This window comes from Trichosurus vulpecula, chromosome 7 (assembly GCF_011100635.1).
Source record: "Trichosurus vulpecula isolate mTriVul1 chromosome 7, mTriVul1.pri, whole genome shotgun sequence".
Taxonomy (NCBI): domain Eukaryota; kingdom Metazoa; phylum Chordata; class Mammalia; order Diprotodontia; family Phalangeridae; genus Trichosurus; species Trichosurus vulpecula.
Genome location: NC_050579.1, coordinates 31,723,494 through 31,748,949, shown reverse-complemented (window position 1 = coordinate 31,748,949; position 25,456 = coordinate 31,723,494). Strand labels below are relative to the sequence as shown.

The 25,456-nt window shown below is 48.4% G+C and overlaps 1 protein-coding gene across 2 annotated transcripts in view; it reads left to right on the top strand.

The window, feature by feature from the left end:
• Nucleotides 1-25,456, top strand: part of SGSM2 (small G protein signaling modulator 2) — a 76,004-nt gene that overhangs the window by 31,461 nt on the left and 19,087 nt on the right. The window contains exons 5-17 of one of the 2 annotated variants that reach the window (XM_036768607.1): nucleotides 445-512; nucleotides 630-775; nucleotides 1,141-1,275; nucleotides 6,639-6,763; nucleotides 7,044-7,111; nucleotides 7,450-7,610; nucleotides 7,850-7,985; nucleotides 10,156-10,290; nucleotides 18,662-18,812; nucleotides 21,850-21,914; nucleotides 22,054-22,199; nucleotides 23,811-23,939; nucleotides 24,366-24,548. In XM_036768607.1, coding sequence (XP_036624502.1) covers nucleotides 445-512; nucleotides 630-775; nucleotides 1,141-1,275; nucleotides 6,639-6,763; nucleotides 7,044-7,111; nucleotides 7,450-7,610; nucleotides 7,850-7,985; nucleotides 10,156-10,290; nucleotides 18,662-18,812; nucleotides 21,850-21,914; nucleotides 22,054-22,199; nucleotides 23,811-23,939; nucleotides 24,366-24,548 — 1,648 coding nt within the window. The remainder of the gene's footprint in view (nucleotides 1-444; nucleotides 513-629; nucleotides 776-1,140; nucleotides 1,276-6,638; nucleotides 6,764-7,043; nucleotides 7,112-7,449; nucleotides 7,611-7,849; nucleotides 7,986-10,155; nucleotides 10,291-18,661; nucleotides 18,813-21,849; nucleotides 21,915-22,053; nucleotides 22,200-23,810; nucleotides 23,940-24,365; nucleotides 24,549-25,456) is intronic. The other variant, XM_036768608.1, reaches the window with a different exon arrangement.

Genomic DNA, 25,456 nt, shown 5'->3' with positions numbered 1-25,456 from the left:
GTGCCATATGTATGCCGGGTATTACAATCCCTATTTTACAAATGTGGAAACTGAGGCTCGGGGAGACAAAATCACTTGCCTGCCAGAATGCAAGCTCCTTGAGGGCCTGGTATGTCTCATTTTTGGTTTTGTGTCCCTAGCACAGTGTCTGGTACACACATAGTAGTCACTTTAAAATGCTTGTTGGTCAACTGAGGGCAAAGACTTTGCATGTTTGACTTTGTAAGTCCCGTGTAGCCTCTTAATAGATGCTTGTAGATGGTCGATTGCCCCTGGTCATCCAGAGATGATTCCTAGTCCCTCCCACTCTCCACTGTTCCATATTGTCCCCCTCTGCCCCACTTTCCCATCTCCCTCCTCAATATACTTGCCTCGTTGGAGAGAGATTAAGCGGATGAGCCAGGCAGAGATCCTGTGCTCACTCCTCCCCTCTCTTCTGAACAGCAAATACTATGAGAAGGAAGCTCTCCTGGCAGACCCTGTGTTTGGCCCCATCCTCGCCTCTCTCTTAGGTGAGTGGGGAGTGGGGCAGGGTTGTGGTGCCTTGCCTGTGGTAGGGAGGGATTTGCTTCCCCTGCCCCTGTTCCAAGGGATTATCTTCAGGATCCTGGCTGTCCCTGTCCCCACAGTGGGTCCATGTGCTCTGGAGTATACCAAGCTGAAGACGGCAGACCACTACTGGACAGACCCTTCTGCTGATGAGCTGGTCCAGAGGCACCGCATCCGTGGCCCCCATGGCCGCCAGGACTCACCCTCCAAGCGTCCAGCCCTGGGAGTAGGTTTCCTTTCTTCTCACATCCCAAGTCCCTCTCCCCTTCTGCCCCCTGGCCAAAGGCCTTCAGAGAGGAGAAGGGATCTCTGTCTGCAAGTAGGATTCTTCCCACAAAGGTACTGACCCTCCCTCCAATCTAGTGCTTTGTTGGAGCCTCAAGTTGTGGGGGGTCACCTCTGATCCAGGAGCATAGACGAGCTGTAGTGGCTCCTGAGAGGGAGAGCCTTGGAAGAGACAGGGGTCTAGTGTGCCAGCCAAGGAGGGACAAAGGGTAAGCCTTCAGGGATGCTGCCATCCCTCTCTGGATGCCCAGGCCAGGGGGCTTCAGGGATGAGAGCCTCGGTGCCTAGCAAAGCTTCTCTTTGCAGGTCCGGAAGCGACATTCCAGTGGGAGCGCATCAGAAGACCGGTTCGCAGCCTCAGCTCGTGAATACGTGGAGTCCCTTCATCAGAATTCCCGAACGCACCTGCTGTATGGCAAGAACAACGTGCTGGTACAGCCGGTGAGAGCCCAGACCCTGGCTGCCCGCAGCAGGGAAGTGGGGGTGGGGGGGAGGAACTCTCTTCCTGACTGGAAGTCCCTTGGAAAGGTCCCAATCTTCCAAGGCCCTGATGCATTGTTTAGCAAGAAGGGATGTGCCAGGGACCTGAAAAGCCTTGACCAGGACCTTGAACGGCCTTGGGACCAGAGTAAGTCACTGCTGCTGCCAATGTTGGCAGGGGGTGAGGTTCCTTGGCCAAAGCCCAGACCCCAGACAGACCTGGGCAGGTGGCTAGGGCTCTGGAGACCACCCTGGGTATGATCCGGTGCACTCTTCTGTACTCCCAGATCTTGCTCCCCAGGGACCCTAGAATCAAGAACCATCCTTTCTTTTTAATTTTGTTGAATGTTATTTTTCTTGATGCCTTTTGCTTTTACATTCCATTCATTTCCAAATATATTCCTCTCTTGCCCAATGAACCATCCCTTATAATAAAAATTTTAAAAGAGACGAGCAGTTCCACAAAAAAGGGCATTTGAACATATCTGATACTGTATGAAATATTTCCCATCCATAGTCCTCCTCATCTCCCATCTCTGCAATGAAGGGAGTAAGGTACAGTTTATTAACTCTTCTCTGGGGCCAAGAGTGGTCATTAAAGTTTCCCTTCCTAGGAGACTCAAGCAATGATGAGTGGGGAGAAAGGAGAGACTTCCCAGATCTGGAATGGGAAGGACCTTAGAGGCTGTGTGGTCCAACCTCTCATTTTACAGAGGAAGAGTCTGAGGGCCAGAGAGGCTAAGTACCTACCCAAGGTCATCGTATAGGCAGTAAGTGGCAGAGTCAGAATTTGAATTCGGGTCATTTGGCTCCAAAATTGACACTTTTCCATTATAACTCTGGCCCCTACTGGGCTTGTCTTCCAGCCTGCAGCAAGTAGGGAGCCCAGGGAAGCCATCTGCTCTAGCTAATTAAGAGTCAGGCTACCCAGGGTAGGAGTGAGTGCCAGCTGGCAGGCAAAACAGCTGGCAGGTTGATATTGGATGGCATGAGAAGTCAGGCAGGCAGGAGGAAACAGAGCTGGGGTTTCCTCCAGGCTGCTCGAAGCATAGATCTTGGATTCTTCATCTTCTTCTTCCTCTAGCCCAAGATTCTGTGATTCATCCTGCCTAGTGGGTCCCTTGGCTGGATTGGCATCTGCCTGCCAGTGTGAACATGAGGGGGAGCGGGGAGGAAAATGTGCTGAGTGGGTGATACCATCACCTATAGTGATGCCAGGTTAGTCATAACTGAGGGCTCAGGAAGGGCCCCACATTCTGGAAGAGGAGACAACCAGACCCACTTAGTCTGAGTCTCTCTGCCCCAGAGTACTGACTGACTCCCCATGGCCTGCAGAGGAGGGCTCACTGATTTTGAGTCTGCTCCCCACCCCCAAGTGTTGCCCCCAATACCAAAAAGAATGATGCATTTGGAGTCAGAAGAACTGAGTTCAAGTCCCAGCTCCAGTACTTGCCATGTGACTATGGGCAAATCATATCTCTGAGCCGCAGTTTAATAGGGTCATAGGTCATAGGATCATGGATGGAAGGGACCTTAGAGGTCACCTAGACTAACTGCCTCATTTTACAGATGAGGAACCACACTGCTTGCACTACTCAAGAGAAACTACTTGGTGTAATAGTGGTGACTTTAGAGTCAGAAAGACTTGGGTTCAAATCCCACCTTGAAAACATGCTTGCTGTGTGACTCTGGACAATCAGCCTCTTGAGTCTCCATTTCCTCATGTGTCAAATAGGGAAAATAAAATAAAATCGAGTTAATAATAGCAACCACATCACAGGGTTGAGGAGATCAACATGCACATAAAAGATTTTGCTGTGCAAATATATTATTATTAATGCCTGCTTTGTAAACTGTAATGTCATAGGTAAATGGCTTTCTCTTGGCTCTTACAATGTTTCTTTCTCGTGGTTTTTTGAAACTTTTCTTTGTCCCAGGTAGGTGACCTTTTAAAATTTCATGTTGTAATTTTATGTATGTAAATATATATCTTTATATATCTCACTTTCAATTGCAAATATATCTCTCTTCTCCCTACAAACCAACCACCTCTTACAACAGAGAATTTTTAAAAAGAAAGGGTAAAAAAGGGGTTTAACAAAACCCAGATATCAACCGAGTCTGACAGTACATGCAATATTCTCTATCCATAGTCCCTCACCTCTGCAAAGAAGAGAGTTGTGTGTTTCTCAACTTTTCCAGGGCTAACATTGTTGGTCATAATTACCCAGCATTCAATTATATTTTATTGGTTTTTCCACCTAAGTTGTGTCTGTTCTACTTTTTTTGCATACTTCACTCTGCATCAGTTAATAGAATTCTTCCCATGTTTCTCTGAATTCTTCAGTCATTTTTTTTTTTTATGGCTCAGTAATATTCCATTACAGCAGTAAGTTGTAGAGGAAAGAGGCAAAAGACTAGGGTTCAAATCCTAGTCCAGACACTACTTTTTTTTTTTACTTCAAACAATTCACTTAACCTCTCTGGGCCTCAGTTTCCTCAACTGTAAAATGAAAGGGTTGGACTTGGTGACTTCAAAGTTTCCTTCCAGTCTCTCGATTCACGGTCCTATGCATCACAATGCGTACAGCGTTTTCCCAGTCAATGGGCATCTACTTTGTTTCCATTTCTTTGTTGCCACAAAATTATTGCTATGAATATCTTGGTACATGTGGGCCCTGTCTTTCTCTCTTTGATCTCCTCAGGGCACATGCCTTATGGCGAGACCTCAAGGTTGAATATTTTAGTATGAATATTTTCATCATTTTTTTAGTATCACTTTTTGTCTTTTTTGTTTGCTCCTTAAAATAAGAGCTCCCAACACACATGGCTGATGACCTTGTCTCCTATTTAACTGAGAAAATCAAGGCCATCTTATGTGAACTCCCTCAGCTCTCCTCCTCTTAGCCTCCTTCCACAACTTCTCCTCCCTTGGGTCTTAGACAGTAATAGCCAACATTTACGCAGTGCTTACTGGGCTCCAGTGCTTTACAGTGATTATCTCATTTGATCTTTGCAACCCTGGGAGGTAGGAGCTATCATTATCTCCTTTTATGCCCCTGAAGAAACTAAGGCAAAGAGAGGCTAAGTGACCCGCACACACAGCTAGTGTCTGAAGTCAGATTTGAACTCAGATCTTCCTAACTCCAGACCCAGTACTCTCTATCTACTGCACAACCTAGCTACTTATGATGAAATAATCCCTGTCCTTGCCAAGGCTTTCTTTTCTACCTGTAACTTTGCTATTTTTTCCAGTGGAAAGGATACTAGATCAGTCAGTCAGTCAATAAATATTTATTAAGTACCTACTATGTGCCAATTACATAGTACTGTGGATACAAAAAAAGAAGCAAAAAGGAAAGAAGCCCTCAAGGAGTTCACAATCTAATGGGAGAGACAATAAGAAACAATTATGTACAAGCGTGACATATATATAGGATAAATAGAAAGTAAGAGAGGAAAGACGCTAGAATTAAGAGAGGTTGGGAAAGGCTCCCTGTAGAAGATGGGGTTTTAGTTGGGACCTAAAGGAAGCCAGGGCAGCCAGTAGGTGGCGATGAAGAGGAAGAGCATTCCAGGTATGGGAGACAGCCAGAGAAAATGCCTGGGACTGAGAGATGAAGTGTCTTGTTTGTGGAACAGCCAGGAGGCCTGTATCACTAGGTCAAAGAATATGTGGAGAGGAGTAAGATGTAGGAAGACTGAAAAGGTAGGAGATGGTGAGGCTATGAGGGGTTTTGAATGCCAGAGAATTCTGTATTTGTTCCTGGATGCATGGGAAGCCAATGAAATTTATTGTGTAGCGGGGTGACATGGTGAGACTTTTGGAAAATGGCCTTGTTGGCTGAATAAAGCATGGATTGAAGTGGGGAGAGACTTGCGGCAGGTAGACTGACAGTAATTCAGGTGTGAGGTGATAAGGCCTGCACTAGAGTAGTGGCAGTGTCAGAGGAAAGAAGGGGGAATATTCGAAAGATATTGCAAAGATAAAATCAAAGTACCTTAGCAACAGATTGGGTGGGGCAGTAAGAGACTGTGAGCACTTGAGGGTGACACCTAGGTTGAGAGCCTGAGAGAGTGGGTCCTCAACAGTAATAGGGAAGCTGGTGGAGGGGAGGGTTTAGGGGAAAAGATAACTAATTTGGTGTTGGACATCCAGTTTGAGAGTCATGGGAGACTAGAGGTCAGCAGATTGGGTAGACTGGAGAATTATCAGCATAGAGAAGGTAATTAAATCCATGGGAGCTAATGAATTCACCAAGTGATACAGAATAGAGGGAGAAGAGGAAAAGCCCCAGGACAGAACCCTGGGAAATATCTACAGAAAGAGGGCATGAGCTGGATGGGAATCTAGCAAAGGAGACTGAAAAGGAAGGGTCTGATAGGTAGGAGAAGAACCAAGAGAAAGTAATGTCCTGGAAACCTCGAGAAAAGAGTATTAAGGAGAAGAGGGTGACCAACAATATCAAAGGCTGCAGAGGGGTCAAGAAGACCAAGAAAAGGCCTTGGATTTGGCTCTTTACAGGTCAACGGTAACTTTGGAGAGAGATGTTGCACTTGAATGATGAGACCAGAATTTGGATCAGAAGAGGCTGGAAGAGGAGAGGAAGTGGAGGCACCTATTGCCTTCTCAAGGAGTTTATATCCATAAAGGGCAAAAGAGAGATAGGATAATAGTGTGGATGAAGTATCAAATTAGGAGTTTTTTTGAGGATAGGGTAGATGTGAGCATGTTTGTCAGAAGTAGGGGAGCCAATAGACAGAGATTGATGATATGTGAGAGATTTGAAGAGTTTCTTGGTTCAGATGTGAGACCTTGGGCACATCACTTGACTTGCACTCAGATTCCTTATTTGTAAAATAAGGATACCGGACTATATAACTTCTAAGGTCCCTAGGTGACCTCCATGACACTATCCCCTCCCATCTCCTCTGGGACTCTGCTCCATCAATCTCTACATCTTGCTCTCATTCTCTACTGGCTCCTCTCTCTCTCTCTCTCTCTCTCTCTCTCTCTCTCTCTCTCTCTCTCTCTCTCTCTCTCTGACTTGACACCCAACCATTCCCTTTGCCCTGATTTCCCCTCCATCTCTACTTGCTTCCTTTCCACCCATTTAGTCCTCAGGCCCTTCCAATCTGGCTTCTGATAAGAGAATCTCTATAGTACAAAGCCACTAATGACCTCTGACTCAATGCCAAACCCAGTGCCCTTATTTCTGCCTTCATGCTCCTTGAAATTCCAGCAGTGTTTGACACTGTAGACCATCCCTCCCCTTTTTGATACTCAGGTCTTAGCCCTTTCTTGGGCTCTCTTCTCTCCATAGAAGGAAGACATGGAGGCTGTCCCTGGCTACTTGTCTTTGCACCAATCTGCAGAGAGCTTGACCCTGAAGTGGACCCCCAACCAGCTCATGAACGGAACTCTGGGAGACTCTGAGCTAGAGAAGAGGTAGGGACTCTAGCCCAGCTACTATTTGGAGGGAGATAGGGGCCAGGGGAAAGTTTTTTGTGCTCTCCAGGGTCCTGATCGCCCAGGGGTTTCCACAATCCTGGGTGGCTGGGGCTACTAGACCCAGGATTTGGAGGCATTGGCAATAGCAGCGGCACATGGCTGGTTAAAATCACCTCTTGGCCTTTGAACCAAAGCAGATATTAAGATGGAAAGGCAGAGTGGGTTGGACTAGAGGAGGACCCTCAGAGACAGTAACACTCAGCTTGTTTCCTTCTAGTGTGTACTGGGACTATGCACTGATTGTGCCCTTCAGCCAGATTGTCTGCATCCACTGCCACCAGCAACGTAAGCCACATTCCTCCCATCTGCTCCTGCCCCTAGGCACAGGAGTAAAGAAAGGGATACCGACTTCACAAATCCATCTGCTTTTCAACATGGTCCTCAGATCTCTTTCCCCCTCCCTCCAGACCCTCAGTTAGTAGGTCAGGAGTAGAGGCAGCTGGGAGCTGGCAACTTCCAGCTCCAATACTTCAACTTACCTACAGACTTTGTTTTCAGACTTGGACTCCAGGTCCTGAGAACATAGCCCAGCTGAGATGACTAGCCAGTTATTCAGTTTGGAAGGCAGAGTCCCTCCTTGGTGTTTCTTAGGCCTTCACCCACTTTCCTGTCCCTTCTTCCAGAGAATGGTGGGACACTGGTGCTGGTGAGCCAAGATGGTATCCAGAGGCCTCCTTTGCACTTCCCCCAGGGAGGTCACCTCCTGTCCTTCCTGTCCTGCCTAGAGAATGGACTCCTGCCCCGTGGACAGCTAGAACCACCACTGTGGTCCCAGCAGGGAAAGGTATCTCAGTGGAGCCTGGAGGGCACAGAAGGGGGACAAGGAGAAGAGAGCTATGTGGTTGGTGGGAGATCTCTCTTTTCATCCCTGCCCAATTTCCTCCCTTCCTCCCTCCTTTGCTGAATTCAGGCCAGGGATGCCATGGGAGAGGGATGGGTCCATCCTGGCACCCCAAAGAGAAGGCCCAGGGACCAGTACAAGGGCAGGGGCCACTGAACACGTGAACTGCTCTCCTGCCACAGGGGAAGGTCTTCCCCAGGCTGCGGAAGCGGAGCAGCACCATGCGGTCTATGGATCTGGAGGAGACAGTAATGGATGAAGGGCGGGCCACTGACTACGTGTTCCGGATCATCTACCCGGGCCACAGGCATGAGCACAGTAAGTGCCCCCACTCCCATTCATGGTGGGGACAGACCCAGGGCTTCTCACATTCTCTTCGGCAGAACTGGTTAGGATGCGGGTGCTGAGGGATATTTGCTTAGGCTGGTTCAAAGTCGGATGGATGGGTTCCATATAGAGCTGTCTGCCCCTAATGGTGCTTCATGCCCATCTTCCTCTTCCACTTAGTCATCTCTGTTCTATCTTCTGCTCTTCAGGTTGCTTTTTTTAGAACATGGGCACCACCTACAATCAGACAGGCTCAGAAGTTCATAGGTTTAGAAATGAAAGAGACCTCATAGATCACTAAAGTCTATCATTTTTATAGAGGAAGACACTGAGGCTCAGAAAGGGGTAGAGTGACTTCACCAAGGACATACAGTTAATATATAGCAGGACCAGAATTCTGACCCAAGTCCTCCAATCCAGATTCAAAATTCAAGCTGCCCTTCCCATCTGCATGTGAGAAAACCAGACCCTGCAGCAGGGCTGGAAAGGGAGGCCGAGAACGTAGAACTTCTCATTCATTCCAATTCCCAGTCTCCTTCAGACCCTGGCTGGGTGTGCTTGGTGCCCATCTCAGGTACTTCCAACCCTCTGTGCAGGGCCTACCTTTCTCTCCCTAGCTCTGTGGCAGCTCAGCTGTCAATGAGAGCTTCTCTGATACAATGGGCAGGGGCCAGATGAGCTTGGCCTTTTGCTGGGCTGGGGGGACGAGAATGGGAAGAAGGAAGCTGCCACGAGGATCCAAGTCTGAATAACTTCTACCTTACCCCCAGTCCCAGCACCCAGGGGATTATGAGTATATGGGGGTACACTTTGGGACCCTGGCCAGAGAGAAGCCCCAGTGATTTGAATATTCAGAATCATGGGTTCTGCTGCTTCTGATCTGAGCAGATTTGTTTTCTCATCCAGATCCACCAGCCTCGCAGAGAAGGACCTAGGATTTACCATCCCAGATCATTTGTTACTAGGCAGCTCAGCCCATTCGCCTGTAGGATCCCTTAGCCTGTACTACACAAAGGGAAGAAGCCACACAGCAAAGCTCACAATTTCAGGAGCCCTCTTCATCCCTCCCCACCATAGCTAACTTGGGAAGCAAGGAGTAGTAGTAGTAATATTTATAGTTAGCTTTTACATAATGCTTTAAGGTTTGCAAAGCATTTTACACCTGGTGTCTCAACTGATCCTCACAACGACTCTGTGAAGTAGGTGCGATCATCACCCCTAGTTTACAAATGAGGAAACTGATGCTGGGAGAGGCTAAGTGATCAGCCCAGGCTTACATAGCTAATGAGTATCTGAGGCAGGATTTGAACTCAGCACTCTTTCTAGACTAGAACAACTAGCATTATACCCATTTTACAGAGGAGGAAACTGAAGCTAAGAAAGGTTGCCCAGGGTCACCCAGATATTGAGTGTTGTCAGAATCTAAAGCCAGATTAACTGGCTTTCTGAGATGCCATGCTGCTCCACCCTGCAGGCCAAGTTTGGCGGGGGAAGGGTAGCCGTGGGTGCAAGATGAGAAGGTAAGATCTTCAGAAAGTACATTTTGCCTGCAGGCCTGAAATTTAAACTTGAGCAGTAGATGCAGTGTATAAACCATCCAGGTGTCTTTGCTCCCCCTCTTCTCTGTCTTTTAGTCATGTCCTAGACCTCTGGCCAGGAGCCCAAGGAGCTCCTCATGGGCAGCCCTGATATAAGACCTGAATGGTTAGCTAAAGTGGCTGGCAGGGATCAGAACCATATTGTATTTGTCTGGGGATTTCAGTCCTCTGGGCATTCTCTGCCCGGTGTAACCCCAACCACTCCAGAGTTGGTAATGTGATCAGTATTCTGTCTCCCAGCTATCCTTCTAGCATGTAGCTACATGTCTAGACTTCCCAGAGTGGCACTGGCCTGCCTCTATGGCATCTCCAATCTCCAGTTTTGCACCATACACTGTCAAGACTTTGATTTCTCTCTTGAATTGTTCCTGGATGGAGAAGGCCTCCCCATCAAAGATGGGCTGAAACTCCCATGCCCCCTCCCCACAAAAAATAACTCAGTGAGTTGAACCCCCTCACATCTCCTCCTCCTCCCCCTCGGTGGGGGTGTGGGAGAACACCATTCCCTGGAGCCCCTCCCTGCCAGGCCCTCACAAGCCTCTCTCACTATTCTCTTTGAGCAGTCACTATTAACTACCACCACTTAGCTGCCAGCCGCGCGGCCTCGGTGGACGATGATGAGGAAGAGGAGGATAGACTACACGCGATGCTGTCAATGATCTGCTCGCGGAACCTCACAGCTCCCAATCTGATGAAAGGTTTTTATCCCGCGTCCCTCCCTGAACCCCCTCCCCTCCGTGCCCTAATTCTCCCCTTCCAGCGGGTCCACTGGCCACGACCTGTAGGGACACATGCAACAGTGTCGGCATTGTTGGACTCCCTGAGAGTCAGGCAGAGAGAGGCCATGAGAGGGAGACACGCTTAGAAGGAAGGGCAGATGGGGCCAGCAAGAAGAGAGAGGACAGGAAGAGGGATGGAGGGATGCCAGCATTGAGTGGGCAGCTCCCAGTCACTCAGCCCATCTGCACCACAAGGGACTGTCTACTTGGACCTGGAAGGAAGACGAGCGAGCCAGAAGCCACCTCAGAGGCCATCTAGTCTTGGGGCCCCAGGAAGGGAGAGGGCATGCTTACTTAGTCCCTTGGGCAAGGGCAAAATTCCCACTCGAGTCTCAGAAGTTCAAATTCAGCCATCACATTTTGGGAATCCTTTATAGATTTCCAGTCTATTTATTTGTCTAGGGCCGAGGTGATGCCTCTACAATTTAGTCCTTTATTCCATTTCTCCTCATCCAGCCCATTATTTCTCTGACCCTTTACTTGGTCAGTGATGGGGGGAAGTCACCTTGTCCAAGGGTCTCATTTGACAGAGGAGGAAACCGAGGCCTACAGAGGTAGAAGTGATTTGCCCAAGGCCACATGGGTAAGATCACAGGATTGGATATTTAAAGCCAGAAGAGACAACAAGTGTTATCTAGTACCACTGCCTCATTTTACAGATAAGGAAACTGAGGCCTGGGAGGATACATGGCCTATAGGACAATAGATTTCAAGCTGAAAGGACCTCGGAGGTCATGTGGTTCAGTAAGTAGGCAGTATCAGGGGAAGGGCTCTCCTAGGGAGGCCCCTAAACCTCAGGTGGGCAGTGAGGACCGCAGACATGTCTGATGGCGGGAGAGATGGTGCAGCAGGAAGTAGTATGCTGGCCTAGCTGCTCTTTGTGCTCCTTTGTGCTTCCTTTCCTTCAACGTGCACGCACGCGTGCGCGCACGCACACACACACGTGCACGCACACATACATACACATGCACATGCACACACCTTGAAACCACTGAGCTTCTGCCCTTGTGGATTTCAGACTTTTACCAGAGGCTTGGGAATCCCTAGCTCATTGGTTCTGGATTAACATGTCAGTCAATACGCATTTATTATGCACCTCCTGTGTGAGGAAGCATGACATAAGGGATAGAGAGCTGGCCTTAAAGCCAAGAAGACCTGGGTTCAGTGCCTCTGACATGGACTTAACTGTGTGACCCTGGGCTAGTCACTTAACCTCGGAGACTCAACTCTCTGAGACTTTAAGACTCTGAGACTCTCTCCGATGGCAACAGAGGAGGCTATCTGCATTGGTAGAGGATATATCTCCCCAGGAGAGCTCCACACTAATGAAAACATAGATCAGGTTAAAAAAAAAGTGTTGAACTGTGCTGGATACTGGGGATAAAGAGACAAAAATGAAGCCATCCCTGCCTTCAGGGAGTTTTTATTCTATCGGAGAGAAAACATGTACATATAGAAAGAATATATATCATTGCATATTAATGTAATATAATAAATACAACAATGTAACATACAATATATGTAATATACAATGTATATTGTATATAATATAAGAAATGCAATAATGTAACATACAATATATGTAATATACAACATATATTGTATATAATATGATACAAGAGATGCAATAATGTAATATACAATACATGTTATATACAGTATATATTGTATATTAGTATAATACAAGAAATACAATGTAACATACAATATCTGTAATAGACAATGTATATTATATATTAATATAATACAAGAACTACAATCATGTAATATACAATATATGTAATCTGCAAAATGCATGCAAGGTAATTGGAAGGCACTAGCAGCTGTGGGGATCAGGAGAGCGTTGAACTGAATCTTGTAGGCAGTGAGGGATTCTAGAGTGGGGGGCGGGGTGACGAGAAAGGGAGAAAGGAAGGAAGGATTTATTAGACACATACTATGTACCAGACAGCGTGCTAAGCGCTTTGCAAATATTATCTACAACAACCCTGGGAGGGAGGTACTATTATTATCTTCATTTTACAGTCAAAGAAACTGGGGCAGAAAGAGGTTAAGTGACTCAGCCAGGACCACATAGCTAATAAGTGTTTGAGGCTGGATTTGAACTCAGGCCTTCCTGACTTCAGGCCCAGGGCTGTATACACTATGCCACATGGGTGCCTCTAGGACAGGTGGTGATGACAGCTAGAGATCATAGGATCATGGATTTAGAGTTGAAAGAGACGTTGGATAGAAGCTGACTAGCCCACCCTGGCTCAGAGAGATCAAGCTAGAGTCCTACAGGCAGTAAACCTCAGAGCTGGAATTAGAACCCAGGTCCCCTGACTCTCAGGTAGTTCTCTTCTCACTGTGCCACACTTCCCCTTGGATGTGCCTACCATCCTTTCCCTCCTTGCCCAGGGCTCAGCCATTCTCCATACCCCTCCCCCAACTGCTGTGCCAACTGGTTCTTTCCCATTTCCTACCCAGGGGATCTCAGCCTCAAGGTTATATAGATCCTACTGCTTAGGACCTGGCCTGTGAATTAGGTCCGGTCTTGCCAAACCTCACCTACCTTTCCATCTTTTCTATTCATCTTATTTTTTTAAAGACTGGACTTGTGCTTCCATTGGTGTTAGCAAATACCCCAGTGAGGAAATTCCTTTTACCAATGCTGATCCTGCTCCTCCTCTGCCTTTGGCAGTGGCCTGGAGACTCTATGAGAGGAGTAAGTGACTTGGCCAGGGTCACACAGCCAATGTGTGATGGGACTTAAAGATAACAGCTCTACCAGTCTGAGGGACGCCAGGGGCCATCTAGTTAGACTAAGGGCTAGTAAGAGGCGGCTAGGTAGTACAGTGGATAAAACTCAGGGCCTGGATTCAGGAAGACCTGAGTTCAAATTTGGCCTCAGACACTCACTAGTTGTATGTACTTAACCACTGTTTGCCTCGGTTTTCTCATCTGTAAAATGGGGATAATAATAGCACCTACCTCTTAGGGTTGTTGTGAGGGTCAAATGAGATAATAATTGTAAAGCACTTAGCACAGTGCCTGGTACATAGTAGGTGCTATCTAAATGGTAGCCATTATTAAGGGAATTGGGCTGGGCTTTCATGGGTCTAGGGGACTCCTAGGTGAGGACCCTCCCTCCCACCACACTACCTCTCCCTGATGCTTCTAATAGGAGCCAAAAGAAGCAGGAAAGCAGCCCAAGGTGGGCCAGCAGAGTCCCATTTCTGATGTTAATTACCCTATTTATTGGCAGTTGTGCAGAGTGGATAAAGAACTAGCTCCTGCCTGGACATCATTCCCTGTGACCTTGGGCAAATCACTTAGCTCTTTGGGCCTCAGTTTCCTCATCTGTAAAATGGGGAGGTTGGACTAGTGCTCCTAAGGTCCCTTCCAGCTTCAGAGCTAAGATCCTGTGACTAATTCCTACTTCTGATCCATCCTGGCTGTGTGGTCCTGGGCCAGTCACTCGGCTGCTGCTCAACTACAGCAGAGGTGTGACCTGTGTAGGGAGAGGGGGAGATCAGAGGTCCAGTCCCCATCTTTAGCCCTTCACTGTGCCCTAGCCTGGTTTTTTTCAGGCCCCGGGCCTGTGGGCCGGTGCTTATTTTCAGAGGCTAGGCTAGTGTCCCCTTCCCCCCTGAGGCTGGCTGGTCCTGAAGATGGGAGAAGACTGAGAGATGAAGTGAGGTTTGGGTGCTAGGCCAGTGGGGTTTTTGTTTTTCTTGCGTACTCTAAGATCCCGGCAATCAGCTCTATGGCCAGAGCTTCAAGCAGCATGGCAGTATAGGTCTGACTAAGAGGCTACAGGGCTTTGCAAAGAGCTTGGAAGAGGCCCCTCCTCAGGAAGAGCGGGGACAGTAAGGCTCGAGATTGAGGGAAGGGTCCCTGCAGATCCCCAGCTATAAGCAGCTTTCAAAAGATCTGGTCCCTTGCCTAGGGAGGACCCTGGCTCAGAATCTATGCTTTGAGCTGAGTGTTCCAGAGGCCGTTTGTTCCCAGGCCAGCGGAGAAGGCATACCTCTCACTAAGCCCTGGGGGAATGTGGATGGGGGCAGGTTTGTCCATCATACCTACACATCCACACATATACCATACACTCCACACCCCCTCCCTCCAGCTTCTTGGGAATGGGGAGCCAGCAGCTGAGGTAGGCCAGAAGTAGGCAGAGAGGAAGGGGATTGGCACAAGGGAGTGAAGGGTGGGCTTCCCACATCCCCAGCGTGCTCCCTTCTTCCTGTCCACAATGACAACACTGTTGTGAACCATTTGCTAGCCTTTGCTTCTGAGTTCTGCAACATGCTTGACTTTTGGTGCATGTGGATAAAGTGGCGGGTGTCCAGATCTCCCCTTCCCTTCCCCCCCCAACCCCCAGCCCTTGCCTCTCCTTCCCCCCTTCCAGCTGACAACCCCAAGAGCAGAGATGCTGTTCACACTAATTCTAGGCCAGACCAGATGCCTTTCATTCGGAGTCCTGGGGGCTGTGGGGTTCAACCATCCCAATGGTTTTTGCCTCCAACTCCTCCTCATCCTTGGAGGAGGAAGCCAAATCTAACAAAGCAAACTCCCTGACCCTGAGATGGCCCCAAGAGTCTAGTCCCTCCTGAGCCTGAGCTATGTGTACTGGGTTGATTCTGAAAATGTAACAAGACAGGACATTTCATTGCTGGCTTGCTCAGCTCCTCCCTGGAGAATTAAGGTGAAGAGCATTTTTCCATGAGACTTTTGTTGGGTGGGACTCACTGCCTGGGCATGTCTTTTCCGTTTTGGTTTGGCGTCTGTCTTACTCTCCTCCTCCGGTCCTCCCCCATCTGCCCTGCCTGTGACCCTGCTTCCTGCTGTCCTACTAGCTGGCTGCTGAGCCAGGGCTCTGCTCCTACCTGGTCAGGGTCTGCTTCCTGCTGCAGAGTGCATGAGCTGGACTCTCCCCCATGTCCACATCCCTCCCCTCCTGCCATCCTGAACTCTTTTTGGGGTACAGCTTGCACCGCTCCAACCCCCATACCTGATCAGAGCCACAGCTCGTCCTCACCAAGTCTGTTCCCTTAATTCGCTTCCTGGTGGAGTTGAAGGGCCAGCTATTTCTGGAGGTCCAGGCTGCACAAAGGTCAAGAACCCAGACAGTGGGGCAAAGTGCCGGTGGGGCTGGGAAGCAGCTTTGCCATCTCAGCCCTTCTAAGCCTCAAACCGCCGAACGCACAGAGATCTCAGGGATCAGGGACTATGCTCACTCTGTCTGTTATGCTGAGTGACACGTTAGATAATTGGGTAATTAATAACCATGATATTGTAATAACAACAGTCGTTAGCATGTACATAGCACTTTAAGGCCTGCCTTACAAAGCACTACAAGGCATCTCATTGGATGTTCTCATCGACCCTGGGTAGTTGGTGCTGTGATTAGCCCCACTTTACAGATGTGGAAACTGAGGCTGAGAGGTTCAGTGACTTGCCTAGCATCCCATCGCTAATAAGCACCTGTTTCTCTAAGTCCTAGCCCAGCACTCTAGCCACTGTGCTGTCTAGAATCAGAATTGACAGCACTATGGGAGTCAGCTGGTGCAGCCCAGAATGCCCAAGATTGTCACCTCTATGGCATCCTTGACACAGGATGCTCCAGCCTTCACTTCAGACTTCCAGAGACGAGGAGGACCCACTTTGTAGAGGTCAGGCAGCTCACAGTCATTGATGGGGCCGTCTCTTCCAGCCAGGCCCCATCACACAAATCTTTCTTCTCTCTTCCCCTCTCCTCTTCCCTTTTCATCATCTACCCTCTTACTTTTCTTCTCTTACTATTGGGCCTATAAGTGGTGCCCCTTCCCTCCCTCCACTATCATCATTATCCATGCTTAGCTTAGACAGAAAGCTTTGAGGGTGAATTGTATTCCAGGCACTGGTTCTGGAGGGGAGACATATCCACCTAAGTCTGCTCTCTATTAATCTATCAATAAACATTTATTAAGCATATACTGTGTACCAAGCATATAGTAAGTCCTGGGGATACAAAAGAAGCCAAAGACAATTCCTGCCCTCAAGAAGCTTAGAATCTAATGGAGAGACTACACACAAATATATACAAAGCAAGCTAAGTAGAGGGTAGATAAATAATTAACACAGGGAAGGCATTGGTTGAGGAAGGCTTCCTGTAGGCAGTAGGATTTTATTTGGGTCTTAAAGGAAGCCGGGGAGGTCAGTAATCAGAGCAGAGGATGGAGAGCATTCCAGGCACGGGGGAAGGGCAGAGACAGTGCCTAGAGCTGAGAGATGGAGGCTCTTTATCGTGGGACAGTCGGGAGGCCGGCGTTACTGGATTGAAGAGTGCATGTGGCAAGTAACATGTAAGACTGGTGAGTGGGCTCGGCTATGGAGAGCCTCGAAGGCCTGTGATTATGCAGGCAATAGGCAATGGTTTATTGAATAGGAGGACACCATGATGGTGGGACCTTTGCTCTAGGAAACTTATTTTAGTGGCTGAATGGAGAATGGACTGGAATGGGGCAAGACTTGAGGCAGCAGAGCCACCAGCAGGCTAATGCGCCAGGCAGGTGGTGAGTAGCTATGTTGGGGTGACAGAATGGCTCTTCTAGTGATCTCAAGAGGGCTTTGCCCAATAAAATCATCCAATGTTTGCTATGTGCCAGGCACTGTGCTAATAGCTAAAGATACAAAATTAGAAATGACACAGTCCCTGCCCTCAGAGGGCTTAATTCTAACGAAGGGGACAACCTGTCCACATCTACAGAATGTTTGGGAGAGGGGATAGGAACTGGACCGATGACTGGTATAGAGAATTCCCAGATGAGAAAATTCCTTCAATCAATGCAGGGTGGCACCCTCTCTGCAACTTCTAAGAGAGATTCTGGGAGCACCAAGAGGTGAAGAAGTGACTTGCCCAGGGTCACACAGTCCCCTCAGAGATGGGACTTGAACCCAGATCTTCCTGGCTCTGAGGCCAGCTCTTATCCACTAAACCTTGTTCAATGCCTACAAATATGACTTTTATCCAAAGTGAATATGACAGAGCTTTGGGAGGGAGGGCCCTGGCTGCTGGGGGAATCAGGAGAGGCTTCAGGTAGAAAGTGGCCAACATTTATGTAGTACCTACTGTTTGCCAGGAACTGTGTGAAGTGCTTTACAAATACTATCTCATTTGATCCTCACAGCAACCCTGGGAGGCAGGTGCTATTATTATCTTCATTTTACAGCTGCAGAAACTGAGGCAGAGATTATGGGGCTTGCCTAAAGTCGCACAGCTAATCTGAGGTTGGCTATGAACTCTTCCCGACTCCAGGCCCAGCACTCTATCCACCTAGGTGCCTCTGCTAACCAGATAATGGCCCAGAGGGAACCCCCAAACCCAGGAAGAGAGTACCAGCCTCTCCTTTTTGCTCTGGCTGAAAAGAACCAGCACCATCCCCTTGGAAATTCCTTCAAAAGAGACAAGACATTGGCTTTTTGGGACTAGGCTAGGGGTTGGTGGAAAGAGCCCTCTTTCCTTCTTCTGAGCAGGTTATATTAGCAATCCCTTCATCATGGCAGGTAGCCACGTGAGCTGCAAAGCCAATGACAGGTGAGGGTCAGGGGAGAGACCTTGTCCCATTGAATGTTAAGAAAATAAGAGCTCCCTGGACTCCTCGTTTCTTCAATTCTAGTCCAGGAGTTTTAATTTTAGATCAAACCTGTGATTTCATTCCCAATGAGGAAACTCCCTTTACCAATGCAGATAATCTCTCAATTTTTAGTCATTGAAAGTCGCCTGGGGGCACAGAGAAATTAAGTGTCTTGCCCAGGGTCACCTGGCAAGTTCATATGTCTCCAAGGCGAGACTTGAACCCAGGTTTTCCTGATTCAAAGGCTGGCTCTGTATCCATAGCTTCCTCTCATAGATTGAAAGGAATAAGCACATCTTGTGGAGGCCAGGCCGCCAGGTGGTCTTTTTATGGTCTGACTATTCTCTCTCTACTCCTCCACCTCCCTGGAGAGTGAAACCCAAAGAGATAGGTGGATACTTTGCTGTCCCTTCCTCTCTCTCTCTGCCAGAGTATTTAATCCTATAAAAAGAGCACAAACAAACATGCAGTTGGCAAAATAGGAGAGCCTCTGTCTTCACCTTTCCTGCCTCTGGGCCTCTAGCCAGAGACTCCCCATTCCCCTCCCCTGGGGTCTCCAGTCTTCTGCCAAGGGGTGAATCTGAGCTGCAGCTCCAGGCAGCAAGGCCTGGCACAGCCCTATTAATATGGGCACCATGGGAGGGATGCTGTGCCCACAGCCCTGACCATCGATCACTCCTTTGTCCTAGATGCCGGGGACATGATTGAGATGCAAGGCTTTGGGCCAAGCCCACCAGCCTGGCAGTTTGAGCCTCCAATTGGCCGCAGCTCCTGTCTCTCCTGCTCTATCAGAGGTTCACCCTATGACCCACCCAACTACTGCAACTGTGCACAGGACAGGTGAGTAGAACCCCAACTGGTGGACAGCCTGGACCCCAGGTGGGGGATTGAGAAAAACATGGGCATATGGGGGGGGGGAGGTAAGTGGGGAATCAAGGAACTTCTAATCTTCACCTAGAAATCCTTCCCTCTGTGTGCGTCCTTAAATGGTTCTCTGTGAATTTGTGTGTGCCTCTGAGCAGCTAAGGGCATGTGCCCATTTCTGTCTCATTGTCTTTGTGCTTCTCTCAATGTGACCAGTCAGGGAATGTGTGATGAGCACCTACTATGTGCAAAGCATGAGGTAAGACATCCCTGGCATTGTGCTTCCCACAGGCTCTTTGAAAGCTTTGACCTTGCACGTAGGAAGTCAATAAACATTTGTGGAACTGGATTGTGTCTCTTTTTGAAGTTTCATAATCTCCATTATAAATTCAATAACACCAACAAAAACAAATATTAAAAGCCATAAACACAAAAACATTTACAATTTTTTAAAATGTGTATATTAACTTTAACCAAATAACCAAAATGCATCATTTGCTTCTCCTTTCTGATCTCCTTTTCTCCTGTGGGTTTGTTTATATTTTCAATGCAACTTTATTTTCATAATCTGAAAAGTATACAGAGTGTGGTTATTAACTATAAACTAGCGCCAGACTGCTTGCCAGGAATCTGGAAGTGGATTTGGGTTATCAGTCAGGTTTATTTGTTTTTGGAATACAAAACATCAAAGTCATTTTTGGCAGGTAGGATAGGTTATAGGATCACACAATCACAGAATCTCTGCATTGGATGAGTTACCTGGTCTAATCAATGCTTGAACAAGATTTCCCTCTACAACATCCCTAACAAGGGAGTCATGCATAGTCTTTGCTTAAAGGGTTCCAATGAGAAGGAACCCCGCTACCTTCTGAGGCAATCCACTCTACTTTGGGATAGCTCTCTCTAATTGTTAGGAAATTCTCTTGGGAGCTAAGCCAGTTTCACTCACCCAGGGAACCACATAGCTATCTGACTTAAGGTTAGAAATTCCTTGTAATTACTATTTAACTCAATATAGGAATCTTGTGCTTCTTGGGCAGTACATTTCTCAGGACCATACCCCCCCCAACCCCTCCCCCCTGCCAAACATGACAGCTGTGTTGGATATACTAGATATTCCATTTGGTCTCAAGATCCTTTCACAAGGCTACCCAAAAGAATTTAAACCCAAACAAAAGCTAAGGTAAGAAGGCAAAACTCTCCACTCCCCTAGTTCTCATTCCTATTTTTATTATTCTGTCTCCAGAAAAAAATGTTGATTTTTGCCATCTGTTCTGGCCAAGTGAGAAGCGGCATAGGGTAATAGATAGAGAAATGGCCTCCCAGTCAGGAACACGCAGGTTCAAACCTCATCTCTGGTAATTGTCTGAGACTAGAAAATGAAGAGGTGGTGTCAGTTCGCATTGGTATAGGAAGTTTCTTCTTTCTATCCATAGCCTTGCCAGGAACTCCCTATTCTGCTGAAATCACAGATTGCATTAAAAAATTGATTATACTGACGTCAAGCTTCAATTAACCTTCATCACTTCTGCCCATTGCCCCTCTGGGACGAAGCTTTACGGTCTAATCTGAAGACAGTTAGCCTCTTCCCCCTAAGCTTCTTCTTGCCCAAGTCAAATCTTTTTCATTCCATATCATAGCTTTAGAGCTGAAGGGACTTTTAGATTTATTTCTTTTACAAATGTGGAAACCAATGCCCAGAGAAATTTAAACTTGCTCAAAGTCAGGTAGGGAGTTAGTGGCAGAGACAAATCAAACCTGATTCCTCTGCCTCTACAGCACTTTTTCCACTATGGCATTACTATACCCATTTTACAGGTGGAGAAACCGAGGCTTAAAAAATGGTGACTTGCTTGAGGTCACCAAGTGAGTTAGCCAGAGTCAACCAGGAGAATGCCTGAGCTCTGGCACAAGCCTCTTTACCCCACGCCTCCCCACCAGTTTCTCTGTGTCTGTCTCCATGTTTATTTCCTTGTGGATGTGTCTGTGTGTGATTCCAGTCTACTTCCCTGTCTGTGTTTCCCTGTACTTCTGCTGCTAAATCTCCAACCGCATTCAGCCAGGAGACATAAGGTATGGCTGTCATACCCAGAAGATCCTGAAGTGGCATATTCGTGGGCATAGTCATGGCTTGAGTGTTCTTGGCTAGATATCTGTAAATCTCAGACCTTTCTATGTTGACCCCTGGGGTTATTGACCAGAATCCCATCCTGCTGTCTGGAGCCCCTGCTGGCCCTCTCTCTGTCCCTGTAAGCACATCCTGAGCCCAAGTTGAAGGCCAAGAGCCCCAGAGGGAACAGTGTCTTTAGTGCAGTGCCCAGTATATAGTATGTGCTTAATAAATCCTTATTAATTGATGATCCACTCATTGCCCAAGGGTGCCCTCCGCTGGTGCCCAAGCCTCGAGGATTAGATTGGGAAAGATGAAACACGGTTTCCTTGTCTGCCACGTATGCTTCCCAATTCTGTTTATGAGAGACGGGCAAATGATCTCTGCCTCAGATATTGGGAAAGGACAGAACTAGAAGAACAGGAGGCAGAACCCCTCCCTCCCCCGGGGCTCAAGGGAATTATAAAAGGATTCTGGGAAGTCCCTTACCCCCACTGAGCACCAGGGGAGTGAGACCACACTCCTGGGAGCCCTTAGAGCCAGGCTGACTTAGCAAGGTGAGCAGCAGGAGCCTGTATTTTGATTTCCCAGAATTGACCCCTCACCTTTTACAGAGAGACAAACTGAGGCCCAGAGAAGTGACTTGCTCAAAGTCACCCGATAATGATATAGAACAGGTGGGAGAGGCTGAGGGAAGTGTGCTAGCTGTCCAGAGTTCAGGTGGTGCTCCCCACAGTTGCAGGGCCCAGGATTTGAACCCAGGCCTCCTGTGTTCTCTCCATGGCTCCACAATCTCTCCCTGAGGTTTTCATGGGAGCTAGGAGGAGATTTTCCCAACTGCAGCAGCTGGTTTCCGGGCCTTCCTTGCCTATTTCCACTGAGCTGTGGCTCTCTCCTCCCTAGAATGCCCCTGAGATTGCTGTGTGAGAATATGAAGAGGCAGATCATGTCCCGGGCCTTCTATGGATGTGAGTGAGATGGGAAGGGGGAGGGGGGAGGGGAGGTTGTCCTGGGAAACAGGCTCTGTCTCCCACTCCTTGGCCATGAAGCCACCTCCTGGGAGTTATCGATTTTAAGTCTCCTATCCCCCCTCCCCCTTCCCGCCAGGGCTGGCATATTGCCGACACCTGTCCACTGTCAGGACCCACCTGTCAGCCCTGGTACATCATAATATCATCCCACCTGACCGGCCCCCGGGAGCTTCAGGAGGGCTCACCAAGGATGTGTGGAGCAAGTACCAGAAAGATAAGAAGGTTTGGGAAGGGTTCTGGGTGGTAGTGGTGGTGGGGGGTGGGGTGAGGAGAGACAAAGGGCAGGTGGGGGTGATGCCCAGGAGATGAGAGTAAGAGAACAGCTTGATCTGAGGCAAGCTGCCCAGTCTGGGAGAATGGCCAAGATGGAATGGGGTCCTCTGCAGGAAATCGAGGGGAGACTGAAGCTTGAAGAGTAACCCCAAATCACTTGACCATCAACTGGCCTTGGTCTATAATGATGGAATAGAGAGAGGCTCCCCCACCTCCAGCCAAGAAAACCCCTGAAGTAGGCACTATAATTATTTTTAGCCCCATCCTACAGTTTAGGAAACCAAGGTATGCAGATAAATTGTCCATAACACAACTAGGACACACAGGAACCAGGCTGTGAATGCCAATCTTCTGAGAATTCCAGTGGTCTGGCTGTGCTGCTTTTCCTAGGAGACACAGCCTTAACTCAGATTCTAGCTCTGCCACTGACTCTCTGTGTGTGACCTTGGACAAGTTAGTTCTCTCCCCCTGGCCTGTAGTTTCTTTTTCTGTCAAATAAGAGGATTGGACGAGACCATCTGAGGGCCCTTCCATCTCAGTCCTGTTAAGAGAGCTTTTGGTGCCATTGGTTAAGCCTTAGTTGTGCAGATCCTGGGACCTCCTGGGCCCAGGTGTGTGAAGCTGTGTGAAGACCCTGTCTGAGCTATAGGGTGTCCAAGGAATGACCTGTCGCAAGAATCAGGGTTTCTTCTACTTGTGCTGTTACAACCCCATCCAGAGCTTGAGCACCCAAGGGGGAGTGAAGGAGGGCCTGGCCATGAGGTAGGGAGAAATATCATCTCTGTCCTGCCCACTCACCAAGTAGATAGAGCCTGCTTGTTGGGTTCCATTCCAAAGGAGGCTCAGTAGAGTCTCCTCTCTTCCCCCTCATCTTCTCTCCTCTCCCATCCCCTCCTTTCTATCTCCTTCCTCTCCCACCCCCTCCTTTCTATCTCCTTCCTCTCTCCTTTCCCTTCTTCTCCCACCCACTCCTTTCTGTCTTCTTCCTCTCCCACCCACTCCCTTCTTTTCCTATCCCCTCCTTTCTATCTCCTTCTCCCCTTTCTTCCTCTCCCATCTCCTCCTTGTTATCTCCTTCTTCTCCCCTTTCTTCCTCTCTCACCCTCTCCTTTCTATTTCCTTCCTCTCCCCTTTCTTCCCCCCCTTTCTATCTCCTTCCTCTCCCACCCTCTCCTTTCTATCTCCTTCCTCTCCTACCCTCTCCCTTCTATTTCCTTCCTCTCCCCTTCCTTCTTCTCCCATCCCCTCCTTTCTTCCCTTCCTTCTTTTCTTCCCTTCCTCTCTCCTCTCTTCTTTGCTCCTCTCCCCTTTTCTCTCCTCCTCTACTCTCTCCTCCCTCCCTCCCTTTCTTCTCCTTTCCTTTCTCTGCCTCTCCTCCACCTCTCTCACATCCTTCCTCTTCTTCTTTCCTTTGTTTCTCTTCCTTCTCACTTCTTCTCCTCTCCTCCCCCTCTCTCACATCCTTCCTCTTCTTCTTTCCTTCATTCCTCTTCTTTTTTCTCACTTCTTCTCCTGTCCTTTCCCTCTTGCTTCTCTTCCTCTCTCTTCCCTTACACTCAGAACTACAAGGAGCTGGAGCTTCTGAGAAGAGTGTACTATGGGGGTGTGGAGCATGAGATCCGAAAGGACGTCTGGCCCTTCCTGCTTGGACACTACAAATTTGGCATGAGCAAGAAGGAAATGGAGCAGGTGAAAGAACATGGTGCCCAGGGCAATGAGGCAGGAAGGGCTCCCCAATCAGGCAAGGCTCGGGGGTCACTCCCCAAAGGGTCCCACTTTCCCAGACGGTGTCATCCTCCCAGGAATGGTGGCCTCAGAACCAAATGCCAAAGTAAAAAAATGGAGGACTGGGGTTCAACCCCAGGTCTGCTTCCATCTGAGTGACCTTGTGCTAGTCCTTCTCCTGGCTCAGAACTTTAGTCAGATGATTCCACTATGCTGAGGCTGCCCCAATCCTACCCTTTCCCTGGACTCCCAGACCGAGGGAGCTGATCATTTTGGGGGAGGTAGGGTTGGGTGTGGACCTGGTATCCAGGTGAGTGGGAACAGCTGATTCCAGGGAAAGGGGCTCAGCTCCAGCTCCTTGTCACAACACTGGGCACTCCCCAAGTCCAGGTGGATGACGCTATAGCATCCCGATACCAGCGGGTACTGGCAGAGTGGAAGGCCTGTGAGGTAGTGGTCCGACAGCGGGAGCGGGAAGCCCACCCGGCCACACTCACCAAGTTCTCCTCGGGCAGCAGCATTGACAGCCACGTCCAGCGCCTCATCCACCGAGACTCCACCATCAGCAATGATGTGAGTCCTGGCAGTGTTGGGGAGAATGGCGGCTCGGGCTGGGGGGGCTGGAAGATGGGGAGGATTGGGCCAGGGGCCCTGATGGGAGCTTGTGCCAACTCCAATCTGCACCTCTGGAAGAGGCCTAGCTTCCCATCCTGGTGAGGATGATTGGGCAATTTTTATGCACTCGCTATGTGCCAGGCACTGGGCTGAGTGCCAGAGATGCAAAGACAGGAAAGCAAGACCATCACTGCCCTCAAAGAGCTTACATCCTAATGGGGAAAGGCAGCTCATAAAGGAGAAGCTAGAAGCAGGGGAGGGGACCTGTGAGGTGTAGTAGTTTGGAAATGGCCAGAAAATGACTTAGAGGCCTGGTTCTAGTCAACATGAAGGAACAGCTCACTTATCAAACTTCTTTTAAAAAAAAACAAATTTTAAAGACTTTCCACAATTACATGTAAAAACAATTTTAACATTCACTTTTTAAAATTCAGCATTCCAAATTCTTTCCCTCCCACCCTCTCCTCCCTGTTCATTGAGAAGGTGCACAATTCGATATATGATGCAGTCCTGCAAAACCTATTTCCATACTAGTTATGTTGTAAAAGAAAACACAGACCACCACCACCCCAAATAACAAGGAAAATAAGTAGGCTTTAATCTGCATTCAGACTCCATCAGTTCTTTCTCTGGAGGTGGACAGCATTTCCCATCATTAGTCCTTCAAAAAATTGTCTTGGATCATTGTATTGCTGAGAATAGCTAAGTCATTCACTGCTGATCATCGTACAATGTTGCTGTTACTGTGTAGAGTGTCCTGGTTCTGCTCGTTTCACTCTGCATCTGTTCACCTAAGTCCAGTTTTTCTGAAGGCATCCTGCTTGTCATTTCTTATAGCACAATAGTCTTCCATCACAATCATGTAC